General features: G+C 37.9%; 1 protein-coding gene across 1 annotated transcript; it reads right to left on the bottom strand.

The window, feature by feature from the left end:
• Positions 1–907: 907 nt before the first annotated feature.
• or71aq2 (odorant receptor, family 71, subfamily AQ, member 2) lies at positions 908–1,846 on the bottom strand (the record flags this gene model as incomplete). Its single annotated transcript, XM_081370837.1, has 1 exon — positions 908–1,846. The coding sequence occupies one exon, from the start codon at positions 1,844–1,846 to the stop codon at positions 908–910; it is 939 nt and encodes a 312-aa protein (XP_081226963.1).
• Between the last annotated feature and the right edge of the window lie 12,609 nt (positions 1,847–14,455).

The following is a 14,455-nucleotide window of genomic DNA, read 5'->3' as shown; positions in this document are numbered from 1 at the left end:
ATAAAATGGAGTCAGATAAAAGCTTAATTGGAATCAAATTACTTTGCCACGCGGAAAAGACAGTAACACGCAGTAAACCTTCACCCGCTTATCAAAAACTGTCGTTGGACTGATTGGGCAGGCCTTACACAGTATATGGAGATTATTTTAAAAAAGTAAGCTTGAGAGTATAGTTACTGTACATTTAGGCCAAAGCATGAAACGGCACTCTTTCTTCCCACAGTCAAGTTATGAATATCCACTGAAAGTTATGCTCCCTAGACTTGGTAATTATGAATCTATTGTTATATAGAAATAAAACATGACTAACCCATAATCTCTTTTGGACTGTTATGGGCTGAGATGGAATGTTTTTATGTCTGGGGTCCCAGAGACACTTATATTTATTACAACAACAAAAAAAGGTTAAAAGCATTAACACGCCATTTTACCATGCTTCTTTACACATGCACTTTTCAGAAACATGAAAAGTTATAGTAATGTTGAATGCACACATACACACAAAAAGTGAACAAAACAAACAGTTTACAGGAACACATCAATGTGTAAACAGAAAATCATGTGAAAATTCATGTTTTTACCTGAGGTCTCTGAGGCCCCCCAGAAGAGTAATACATTTTTCATTAATGATATTTTCATTGATGAAATAAAAGTTTAATTAAATCATTATTGTTGTCACTATTATTGTTTATAAGTATAGGAACTGTCAAAGCACCAACCTGAAAAATTAAGTAGATTATGTATTTTAGGTTGTGATTTAGTGCATTCTTTTGTGATTAAAAATGTCTAAATAGTATAGTATAGTCATGTTGTTATTACATACTGCTACACAAATAATACTAATATTTAAAGAGTTTTATTGGACTTCTTGACATAAACAGTGAAAAAAATACATTTTACAGATATTTTACATTTTTGAGATTTTCCTGCGCATGAGTTTTAGCAGATTATTTCGTAATTCATGACTGTTCAATCCATAAACAATTGGATTCAGAAGTGGAGGCACTAGAAAAATGAGCATCCCCATAATCTTTTGCACATCTGCGTTTACGTTTTTGAACCTGTGTGACAAGATGGTGAATGTTCCAACAACCTCATATATGATGAAAATGGACAGTTGTGCAACACAGGTGTTGATGGCCTTGCTCTTTGCATCAGACTTACTCATGACCAAGCAGGTAATCAAAATCTTCACATAGGAAAATACTTGAATGGAAACACTAATAATCTGCATCATGGCTGTGTTGAACAAGCCTATGACATTATTAACTGTGGTATTGTCACAGGTCAGCTTAAGGAGAGAGGGGTTATCACAAAACACATTCAAAATAGTAGAACTGCATCTGGAATACTTGCCCTGCAAAGAAAACAGCAAAAGAATGAAAAAAAGGTCAAGGCCCCATACAAAAGTAACAATTCCCATCACAAACCTTGGTGTCATGAGAGCATTGTATCGCAGAGGCATACATATAGCAATATAGCGATCAAAGGCCATGGCAGCCAGAATAAACAAAACACCACCCCCATACATGTGGAGCAGAAAACCCTGGAGCACACAGAGGGGATAGTATGTAGTATTGGTTTCCGTCACAATGTCAGAAAGAACCTTAGGAAGCATGGAAGTGATTCCAATAAAATCATTCAGTGGAAGACTAAACATAATGAAGTATATTGGCTTATGGAGACTTTGTGTCATAATGATGAGGATCAACAGGGTCAAATTACAAAAGGCACTGAAAATGTAGATAAAGATGCCAAAGAGAAATATGGGATATTTTGCTCCAAGAGGGATGGAAAATGGATCCAGGGTTAGCTCAAAACTAACTATGATGGATAAGTTCTCCATTGTGACTCTGGAATCTGTGGAAAATAAGAGCAAATTAGTACTTTGACATTAATTTCATTAACCACCCCCACCCCCCAATTGACCCTTTATGAAATGAAAAATAAGCCTTAAAGCATTTGTCAGTGATGTATGTCACTCACTTCATGCACCCTTGATTATTATCTCTCAATTAAAAAAAGACACTGTAGTATCATGTCATAATACAAGGTCAAGTTGAAATGCTTTTGTCTTATATAGACAGTCATCTTACTGACATCATCCACATTATAACCCCTGAAGACAAATTATGTGAGAATGCAAAATCCTTTTCACAGGCTGGTAATGTTATGACACACATTCTTACATACCCTTGACACACACATGCATATCACATATACTAATTATATCCAGCACTAAAAAATAAATTGGTGTACATCTGAAATGTTGAAGTAAAAATCAATGGTCAATTTTGAATTCATGGTAACTTAGCGACTAGCATGTTTTCCTTGAATAGAAAAGAGGGTTTATTGATTCCCAAAAGGGGAAAATGTAGTGATATAAGACAGAAATCACAAGACAGACATACTGACAGCTATAATAGCAAGGCTACAATATTTAACACTTTTCGTAGTACATTAACCCTTAAACACATACCTTGGGCCCTATTTTAACGATCTGAAACGCAAGTATCAGACGCGAGACGCAAGTAACTTTGTGGACAGTTCTCGGGCGCTGTTGCTATTATACCGGTGGGATAAATGACTCTTGCGCCCGACGCAAATCTAAAATGGGTTGGTCTGAAGTAGCTTCATTATTCATAGGAGTGGTTTGGGCGTAACGTGAAATAAACCAATCAGAGTGTCATCTCACATTCCCTTTAAGAGCAGACGCGCTTGTTCCATGGCGGGTTGCTATTATAACGGCGGATTTATCAGGCGCACGCCAGGAGTGGTTCACAGCCAAGGAGAGCAACGTTCTTGTCAGGGCTGTAAAAGACAGAGAAGTGACATTGGGGATGGAGAAACCCACCCAAATTAGCTTCGGTTAAACAGGCGTAGGATTATTTGGGTAAATGTGTAAGCTAGATTTATGCCTATTTTTTCACATCTTCATGGTCACAACAATGATTTCCCTCGTGTGTTAATATTTTTCCTTGTAATAATGTAGCCTATGATTTGCAAAAATGAAAACCGCTGCTTCTGTGTAGATGAGAGAATCAAAGTGTATGCTCGTTATGCACACGCTACATTATGCAACGCGCCACTCACTTTAGGTTTTTCCTGGTCAGTGGCAGAATTGTTTTCTAAACCTGCAAAATAGCATCAGGGAACGTTTGTGCTGGAACACGCCTCCTCTTTTCGCTGAACCGCCCCCGGGAGCGCAAGTTCATTCCATAATTTACCGACGTGCATCTGTGGGGGGAAAAGTCCGCTGTGCACGTAGGTGCAATATAGGAAAGATACATGCGTCGGTGTACAAAGTCAATTGCACTGGGTGCAAGATAGCCTCTTGTGCCTTTAGCGACCTGGGACATCATTCACTACCCTCCCCCTCAAATTTTTTTTAAAGTTAGACATCAAGCTTCAACTTAGTATTCCTCAATCAATTCATTATAAACAAAATAACGAGAAATAAATAATAAAATTATAAAAGAATGCCTGGTTTCCCATTCATTGTAAAAATTGTATAGGGTCGCTAATGACCCGAGGTGTGTAATGGCTCGTTTCCACTGACCGGTACGGTGTGCAATTATTTTCTGTTTCCATTATCAAAAGTTGTGAATGGTACCAAAATGCCGAACCGTACCGTAGCACTTTTTCGGTACTCTTCCGATGGGGTACCTAGCACAGCGGTACAGTACGAAAGGGTGGAGCTAGACTCACTGCAGAAAGTTGATTGGTTGACAGAGTATCATCACTTGCGCGTGCTACAAGGGGAATGACAACATAAGAAGCGCCCATTTTTTAATATAGAGTTGAAATATAATACTACTGTTATTGTGTCACGAAATGTAGTTTTAAGAGTTTTTCAGGCGAGAATGTAGTTGTTTAAAGGAGAACTCCGGTCAATTTTAACATTGAGCTCATTTTTTTGTACATTTGGAGTGCTGTCAATACAGAGAACAACGACAAAAATCGGTGTTGCCAACACCGAGTTATTCTATTTTTAAAATTTGCACCCTGTTGACTTCAATGGGGCAAGTACTAAACCTGCTTTTAGCCTCTTAACATCCTTGATGTGTCATTACAAGTGCACAGAAAATGTGAGTGATTCCTTCTGAGTGAACACGGTGAATCTGACTGCAGTAGATGTGAAAGATATGTATAAAAATGATGTTATTTAAGCCAGCGCAAATACCTGTGTTTACATCCTGTTTTCGGTTGAAGTCCAAAGTAGTCGATTGCCGAGTTCACGTGCATAGGTTTAGTTACCTATGATCACGCGCGTGAACTCGGCAATCGATTACTTTGGACTTCGACCGAAAACAGGATATAAACACAGGTATTTGCGCTGGCTTAAATAACATCATTTTTATACATATCTTTCACATCTACTGCAGTCAGATTCACTCGTGTTCACTCAGAAGGAATCACTCACATTTTCTGTGCACTTGTAATGACTCATCAAGGATGTTAAGAGGCTAAAAGCAGGTTTAGTACTTGCCCCATTGAAGTCAACAGGGTGCAAATTTTAAAAATAGAATAACTCGGTGTAGGCAACACCGATTTTTGTCGTTGTTCTCTGTATTGACAGCACTCCAAATGTACAAAAAAATGAGCTCAATGTTAAAATTGACCGGAGTTCTCCTTTAAAGCTCAAATATGTGGTTTATTTATAAAAATGAATGAAAATTTGATCCAGGTTGTGAGATCCAGGTTGTGAGATCCAGGGTGTGAGATCCAGGTTGTGAGATCCAGGCGATCACCGGGCGCTCGGCGCTCATGTACCCCGCCCTGGAACAGCCTTTCCTCGGCTAGTTGTTCATTTGCCGCTGACTCTGACGTCTCAGTAGTAGTTAAACATGAGATATAATTCGTCTTTCTCCTGAGTCGGACTTGGCAAGTATGAACTTTGCGTACTTGGTATTGAGAAACGCCTATTGTCGGTGTTTGGCTTCTTGTGACAAACATGCCGAGAAGCAAGATCAAGATCTGCTGTATGTCATCCATTGTTGTTTATGTCGTTTTCTTCTTCATGTGAAAAGGACGTCGATTGCTTGTTTCCGGCATAGGTTACACCATGCCTATCAAGTAAGGGCACTGTTGGCAGTGGAAACGCCAGCCGATTCGTGATTTACCGACCCGAACCGTACCGTACTGTACTGTGCCGTGCCGTACCGCTCAGTGGAAATGAGCCATAACTGTCACAAGATGATGAAGAAGATGAAGACGGACGACAGTATTACAAAACATAAACAAGGTTTTATTACACTAGAAGGTAGCAGGCGTAACAGCGTGCACTAATACAAATAACAACTGAAGCGTGAACAAGGAGGAACTTAAATACACAGTGGTGACCAACTAAATGATGAGCAGCTGAGGTGAAGGGTTAGTGTCCATGGAAACAAATGAGTGGCAGTGAAAGTGAAACGATAACAAACGGGTCCAGATATCAGACAGGGATTGTTTGTGGCGAAGGTGGAGTGACGACTTACCCAGGGGGAGCCAATGGGATGAGGGTGTCTGATGGAGCCGAAGGTGAGAGAAGCCACGGCGATGCCGAAAGGTCGACGGGGCAAGATGATCAAGGTGATCAGAGGCCAGAGGTGGAGCCACAGGATCCACTCACTCAGGCACTGATGGAGGTTGCTCAATTTTCCATTTAGGCTGCATTTATTATGCCACTTTTTTAATGCCCTCCCCTCGCTAACTTCTTTCTTACTCATTCACTCAGATGTATGACATTGCTTATGTTGCCCGAGTGCCCACTACTGGATTGGCTGATAACACATGTCAGTCAAAGATATGATCAATTGGAAAATGGCAGCTTCAACGGAAGGCTAGCTATACTACTAGTACTGGTCCACGGAGCTGTTTAGATGACATATGGAAAATGCTGCTCAGCCTCACAAAAAATAACCATATTCTTTCTGGAAATATAATCGTAACATACTGAAATAGACAGTAATTGAATTAAGACACATTCAGACACACATTTAATTTAATTATGAAAAATATCTATTTTGTATAATATAATATAATATAATTTATATTTTGACAGGGCCAGCAGAGAAGGCCCTGATGGCCCTGACAGCCCACCACTGCAATATGGGGAGGCTGCAGACCTGGAGCCGGTAGATATACGCCCCAGGCAGTTTTACACCTCTGTTGGTCCTGATGCGTCCAGTAGGGGGACATACTGTGAAATAACATGATTAAATCGACGCTCGAAACACTTTAATAACCGTCCCGTCCATAGACTTTGACCAATTTTGTGTTTTTTGTTCAAGTAAATATAAACGTTACAGTGTAGATCTGTACTACGGATTAAAATATCTGTAGATATTCAGTTGGGCTTCACTCCCTTCACTCAGCCTACAGAAGACTACTTGTTTTTGTGAATTAAAAAGTTCATAATACATATAGTTGGATCAGATGACAAGTGATATATGACCTACTGTAGAATAGTAACCGTAGGTTATACAGGAGACTGAGTGAAATATGTTGTGAATTTACGTATATAAAGTTACATTTAGATATTAACCATATTTAGCCCATTAGACATACAGTACCGTGTAATCATATGGATCCTCGATGAAATATCTGCTGTACTATTCTCTATTGGTCGTCATACAGCTACAAAACAGTGTTCTTATAGCATTTTATGAAGACGAACACAATTTATCCCTTTTCTGAAATTCCAAGAACCATTTAGAAGAAAGAGACAATAATGTTGTTCACAAATTTTTATTTATTAACACCATTTATGAATTATGATGACTCCCATAGATGACTCCCCAATGGCTTGCCACTCTTCTTTAAATGTTTTTTTTATCCTCCTGTCAAAGTGCTCCTGCTCACTGATAAAAAAAAAATTTTAACATTAAAAGTGCTGTATGTAACTTTTCTACTAAAATGAATCCTTTTTTTATTGCCTGTGTGTGAAGGGGTTGTAATCTCACATTAAAATGATCCACTTTGCGGGTTTTGCTATTACCTCGGAAAGCAAGTATTCTTATTTTTATGTGAAGGTGCCGGGTCGGATTTACCGCGAAATCCAGTGACGTGACCTGCACGCGCGCTCCCGAGCCTCTCGCCTCGTCTAGCCTACTGACTTTGCACTCAACAGCGACAACACTGCAATTTATGACATGGACTTATGACTTATGCAACTTATGACATGTCTGATAACACTAAGAAACGACCTGCTCCCAGCACAACACAGACTCCAACACAAACTCCACATATTGATAAAAAAAAAAAAAAAAAAAAAAAACGTTTCTGCTGAAGCTCGTAAGGCCAGACGTGAATCGGATGAACTTCGGGTGAAAAAACACGGATCAACATCGGCAGGGCATTTGAATAATGGAGAAACCTTATCTACAAACCTAGAATGTACATTTCCTGAAGAAAATGTGAAGTGGTGCTTGCAGAGGCAAAATTCGGCACGGTTGATAGGGTTCCATACTTATCATGGTACGAGCAAGGAGCATTAGTTCAACATCAAGCTGATAAAAATAGCCTATTATTGTAACGTTGCAGTGGAAGTTTACCTGAGTTTCCAGCATGTTGTGTGATGCTTTCTCCGGTGTGTTGCGTCTCAGTCTGGAAGGTACCCACAGTGCCGTTTATATACTGTCTATTGGTGCGTTCAAGTCCTCCTGGGAAGTTCGTACGTACGAGGTGGGAAGTCGTGCTTATAACGGCATGTGCGTTCAAGTCACTTTCGTCGGAGCAAAATGGCGGAGTACTTTCTCTTAATTAATTACACAAAAATACAGTAAGGTTCTTAAACTCTTGTTCTAGAAAATGAAGAATAAAGAAATGTGCATCAGGTGTACTTTGTATTTTTATGTTTTTAATTAATTTATGAAGCCACTGCCAACACATCATTACATGTTGCATTGTTATATTATAATACTATCATATTCTGTGTTGGCGATTAGCTAACTGAGCTGTTAATAGAAAAGCCTGACAATATCACGGCTAAATACCTTTACTTATTGTGTATTCCGCCATGTTAATCACTGACACGCCCCCAATTCGTAAAGATCGGAGCTTAGAGAAAATCCCGAGCTCCCCACTGGTATTTACGACATTGTGGTGGCGTTCAAGTGCGTTCAACTTGTAAATACGATCTATACGAGATGACTTGAAGGCACCATATGCAAAGTGCTCGCTCATAAATTCGAGCACGCGCAAGAGCACGCGCTTGTAAACTTATTGGTTGCAATCTGAAACATCACCGCTAGAGGTCGCTGAAACCTACATACAGCACCTTTAAAAAAAATTAAAAGGACATCCATAGTGAATTTGATTTGGCACCGTGGGTGTGTGTTGGTGTGCTGCCCAGAATTGATGTCAGTTGAGTGTGGATAGCATCAATTTGCTCCTGATCTTCAAAGTAGCCTACAACGGCACAGGCACTTGTTGGTGGAACACTTTTGGAAAAGTGTCAAGCTACTTAGATTTTTTTAAGCCTTTAAGCCTGCTATTTGTGTTGTTCTTTAAAAAATTAAGGACTGATGTGTCTGGCCTTATATTCATTGTTTGCACGTCAAAGATCAGGCAATTTCAACTGATAATTGTGTGTTCCTAGAGTACCATAAAAACTAAAGGAGAGGGTCGAAATTGATCACTGAGAGATAAACAAGAATCTTTCGCCTAAATCTGATCAAATCAAATAATGATTGTAAGAAACCCTATTTGTTTAGTAACCATGGTAATTTCATTTAGAACTTTTTAAAATCTTAAGTGAAGAATTAAGATAGCCAGTTTCTGTAATACAGAATTACCCATATACCTGTGTTTGTATTTTTGTATATATGCAAAGTTCTGTCATGAATCTCCTTAACTCAACCTGCTTGCAATCACATCATTCTCTATAAGGCACAGCTGATTGGTTCCTTCTATAACATGAGCTCCCTGCTCAACCTTCAAATACTTGGTTAGCATTTGCTGTAGCAGTTGCAGCGCACTTTCAGAAACCCTCCACCTTCCACCTGTATTTGCTACCGAAAATTCATGTTCTCTGTATTGTACAGCAGCAGCATGTCTTACTTCCTCACAGCAGTGTGTGTTTTAGTCTCCTGAGTTTCTATGACCTGTGATCTATTGATTTTTTGGATTAAAGACCGTTTGTATGATATAGCCTACTCCTGCATCGTGCACTTTGGACAGCCACCATTCTGTGATAGTATGTAAGAAAGAACTTCATATAATTTAAATCTAGTGATGCTTTATTGCTCCTTATGCCATGGCGACTGAATTTAAATAAGGCCTAGACTCAAGGATCAGACTCAAATCCGTGTCTAGAGTGCGTTCACATCGCAGATTGGACAATTATGTAAACATTATAATGCATTGAAAATATAATGATATCTGTGTGATATATATAGCCTAAACTTCTAATAAAATATATTTAACTCTTTTAATGGCCATCACTCCACAATAACTGCCTAAATTAATCCCTATTTTGTAAATGTATAAATACAATTACTCAAAAAATAAAATATTATTGGTAAGGTTTCCACTTAATCAGTACATTATATTTTTAGAATACTGAATCTGAATAATAAACCAAATCTGAATAATATAAAATACTCATTCTGGCATATATTTATTGGGCCATTGGGAATTTTGGTTAGACCATTTCATCATCTTGAAACATCTGATTAATGAGACCTGTGGGAGAGTTTTTTAATGGCATCCAGTTTTGTTTATCACATATCATAAACCCTTGATAAATCTCTTAAATCGCTTCAAATAGACTTGCCAATTAGGTTTATCCAACTCCCTAATAGCAAACAATGTTGCTAATAAAACTTTGGGGATTTGTGTCACAGAGCCTACTGAAAATTATTCTAAATATTTTTTTTATCATAACAACAATTTCTTAAACAACTAAAACTTATTTACCAAGGGAACAGTTTTTGCACATTTGCTTTCAAGAAATATTCCCATCATGAACTAAAACATGTTATTGTCAGATATCAGGCTTTACTTCACAAATTTCTGCATCCTGTTGTTTGTACTGAGAATGCATAACATGAACAAATTCAGTCAATGAACAACTTAAATAAATCCGTATCATTATAATCATTAAAATGGTTATTATAATTTTGGGTTCCACAAAAATACATTTTAATATTTCTTTATAGAAATATTATAATCTAAATAATATCTTTATGTAAAGACATTTTTTCCACTGTAAAGAAACTTTTGTGCAATGCAAAAGTTCCATAGATGCTAATAAAGAACCTTATTTGTGACCCTGGACCACAAAACCAGTGACATGGGTACATTTTTTTAAATTGAGATTTATACATCACCTGAAAGCTGAATAAATAAGCTTCCCATTAATGTATGGTTTGTTAGGATATAACAATATTTGGCCGAGATACAACTATTTGAAAATCTGGAATCTGAGGGTGCAAAAAGAATCTAAACATTGAGAAAATCGCCTTTAAACTTGTCCATTTATGTTCACGATTGTGCTGCATTCACTCACAAAAAGAAATGTTTTATATATTTACGGTAGGAAATTTACTAAATATCATGGAAAATGATCTTTACTTAATTTTTGGCATAAAATAAAAATCGATAATTTTGACCCATACAATATATTGTTGGCTATTGCCACAAATGTACCTGTGCGACATGTGACTGGTTTTGTGATCCAGGGTCACATTTGTGTCTTGCAAATCGTGAAGGTCCCCTTTATATAACAGGCTTATTTATTCCTTAGCACATTTGCACAGAGCTCCTTGACCTTGATTTGAGGGTGTCAGATTAGTTAGACATATAAAAAGAAATGTATTGAGAAGCACAGGTCTAAACGAATCCAGTTACCAAAGATTCTCTAGTTTATTTAAATGAAAACACTGACCCTACTGGGACTAAAGACCAGAAAGGAATCATATTAATTAAGTCTGTGAAACATTGGTCAGGGGACAGCCACTGTGAGCTGATTATGACTAAGGGCCTGAATTGAGTAAGTGAATTAAGCCTCAGGTCAATTTAAATGAATGTAGATAGGCCACTTGTGGATTAGAGAGGCCTAAGTGGAACCAGGAGTTCAGAGTTACTGAACATTGTCCCTGCTGGTAGAGTCTGTAAATTCGCCTACACCAAAATGTGTCCAAAATGTGTTTTTACATTGAAAGCATTGAAATTAGCGATGTACTTTGATAAAATATTTTTGTATGTCTAATTTTCTAATTTTTCTATGGGTTCATAGAAACAAAACAGACATCTCCATGTTGTTTCTGTGTGTTGCAGTTCTAATACAGATCAGTGACATGTTATGTATGGGTCAGATGATTGGCTCAAAAGATGTTTCTGAATTCAGTGATCATGACGTAAAGATGGCAGCATTCAAGATATTTACCAGGCCATGTCGGCAACTGAGATGAATGGGGGTGCCAAAATATCCAGGTACATAGCACTCAAAAAAAATGTGACTATTATGCTGCACACAGAGGTGGGCACAAATACATCAAAAACTATTTTGTTACAAACTACAAATACTGGCTCATGAAATGTAACAAAATAAAATACAAAATACTGTTGTGAAAAATGTATTTAAATAAAATACAAGTAATTAGTATTTTGAAAATACAAAAATACTCCCACAATAATCTTAAGTCTTTTTTTTTATTACTGAAAGGTCAATAACACAAATAGTAGCAATAACACAAATATGAGAAATGTGTAAATTCAAAATGGCGAAGTAGCAAAATAAAAAAGGGAAAAAAAAACAGACCGAGAATTTGTCACAAAATCAAAATTCCATTTTAATCATAATATATATGATTAATCATATTAATTATAATATGTGTGGGTTTGTTTTACACACAAGACTCTTACTGCCCTGATCGCGTATGCCTTTTCCATAGTAGAATCGCGCTGTGTGCGCAATTATTGAAAAACAATAGGATTGATGTAGCCTGACTTCGTCATACTCATATAGGCTACGTGCACGTGGCCGCCATTTTGGATTTCGGATCAGCGAGTGTGCGGTTAGACACTTCCGGTTTCGCATTACGCCCGGTGCAGGGAGCCGGAGAAAGACGAAAATTATCTTTTATAGTTATTTATAGAATCAATTATCACTTAAAATACTACTAAGATCCATATTACTATCACACGATAGCCAATGGCAATTAAATGCACGGATGCATAGTCAGATTAATGAATGAAATACAACTGTTCACGAACAGAAGATTGTATTTGACTCGTGCTGCATACACATACGCAATTACAATTATGCCTACTGTAAATTTAGAGTTACAACTACGATTAGAGTTGTTTACATAAAATACACTGTGAACATTCACACGTTTGCCCTGTGATAGGCTACAATTCGCTCCGTGCACGGCGACAGTTGTTCGAACTTGAGTGTGTGGGCCAGTACTTCGAGTGAAAACTACGGTGATCTGACAGCGAGAGACAACAGCGACCAAGTTCCATTACCACAGAGATATTTTTTCACAAGGAGTATTCAAGAGAGGTGACTTGCCTTTCAGACGATGACAGCCTCAGCTCTTCATCGTTGTATGCCGTTTTGTACCATTTCGTCACGTTACAACAGAGAAGTCAGCTTTCATGCATTCCCCGTTGACGCTGCGGTACGGGCTGAGTGGATACAGGAGATCCGGAGGGAGGACTTCAACCCGACCAAATATTTAAATGCATATAATTTTCAGTGTATTTCACCTGTGCGTTTCTATGCTTTCTATTACTGCATTTATTTTGTGCAAGTGAGATGAGTAAAGTTGATCTGTTTATGAGTTGGCTATATGAGTAAAGTTTATCTGTTTCATAAATAATAATAATAATAATCTGTCTGGTGTTTATAAGCAACACATACAGTACTACGTGTAAAATATACACAAACTTACCTATATTTGTTTGTGGTACCTACAGTAAAAAATGTAAATGTAAAATATGTGATGATAATATTGATCGAGCAATTGATGTAAGTAAAAATGCATGCAGAATTGAGAAAATAGTATTTATGGATATAAATTGTAGCCTATCACAGGGCTAACGTGCATTTAATGCAAACAACTGTAATCGTAGTTGTAACTCTATATTTAGGCTACAGTAGGCATAACTGTCATTGCGTATGTGTATGCAGCAGGAGTCAAATACAATCTTCTGTTCGTGAACAGTTATATTTCATTCATTAATCTGACTATGCATGCGTGCATTTAATTGCCATTGGCTATCGTGTGATAGTAATATGGATCTTAGTAGTATTTTAAGTGATAATTGATTCTATAAACAACTACAAAAGATACATTTCGGCTTTCTCCGGTTCCCTGCACCAGGTGTAATGCGAAACCGGAAGTGTCTAACCGCACACTCGCTGATCTGAAATCCAAAATGGCGGCCACGTGCACGTAGTGAGTCTGATACTGCTCCATAGGGCTTTGATTATGAGGCGTGTCTTAACCGAAGAAAAAAACAAAACTCTGCACTCAGTTGGATAGACCTACAACCAATCAGAGCAACGCAGTAAGTGACGTATGTTGAGCGACGCATAGTTGTCAACAGGGCTGCGTTCAGCCCCGACAAAACGTTGCACAATGTTTTTTAAACAGAAACGGTGATGCGTTGAACACCCTGTTCTGATGACGCAAGAGTTGCAACTATGGCAGCTGAGAAGGCCATTCTTTGTGTTCTTTGTGAAGAACAGTGTGTTCAACGCATCACCGTTTCTGTTTAAAAAACGTTGTGCAACGTTTTGTCGGGGCTGAACGCAGCCCTGACCGAACTTCCCGACCAAAAAATGTTGTGGGCGGGGTTCGGGCTTGCACCCAGGCTAGGATTGGTGATTATTTTATACAAAATCCGACGGAATATCAATATTTCTCATATGTAATACGTTTAAAAACATGTAAAACCTGCAGATGGATGTTATATTGTGAACGCTTGCTTAGCATGGAGATTTCAGTGGAGTTACAACAGACACGCTGTTTCATAATAGGTATGATGACCTTTTATGAATGACAACACAGTGCATTGATCTCATAAGGCACACTTTTTTTCTCTATAATGCTGTTCAGTGTGCAATATGTGTGTGTAGACTGTATATTTTTCACAAAACACTTTACCTTAAAGGGATAGTAAGTTCACCCAAAAAGGAAAATTCTGTCATCATTTACTTATCCGTATGTTGTCCCAAACCTGTATGAGTTTCTTTCTTCTGTTGAAATAAAAATAAGATATTTTGAAGAATGTTGGTAACCAGACAGTTGACGGAAGCCATTGAAAAATAAAATGGAAGTCAATGGCTAGGCTACTGTCAACTGTTTGATTACAGACATTCTTCAAAATATCTTTTTTTTTGTGTTCAGCAGAAGAAGGAAACTCATACAGGTTTGGGACAATAAAAGGGTGACAAAAGTTTTATTTTTGGGTGAAGCAGCGCCACTTCTTTTCCTGTGTTCAAACATAGACTGTA

The sequence above is a fragment of the Scardinius erythrophthalmus genome (assembly GCF_964197995.2).
Source record: "Scardinius erythrophthalmus genome assembly, chromosome: 7".
Classification (NCBI taxonomy): domain Eukaryota; kingdom Metazoa; phylum Chordata; class Actinopteri; order Cypriniformes; family Leuciscidae; genus Scardinius; species Scardinius erythrophthalmus.
This window is presented reverse-complemented; position numbering and strand designations above follow the sequence as displayed.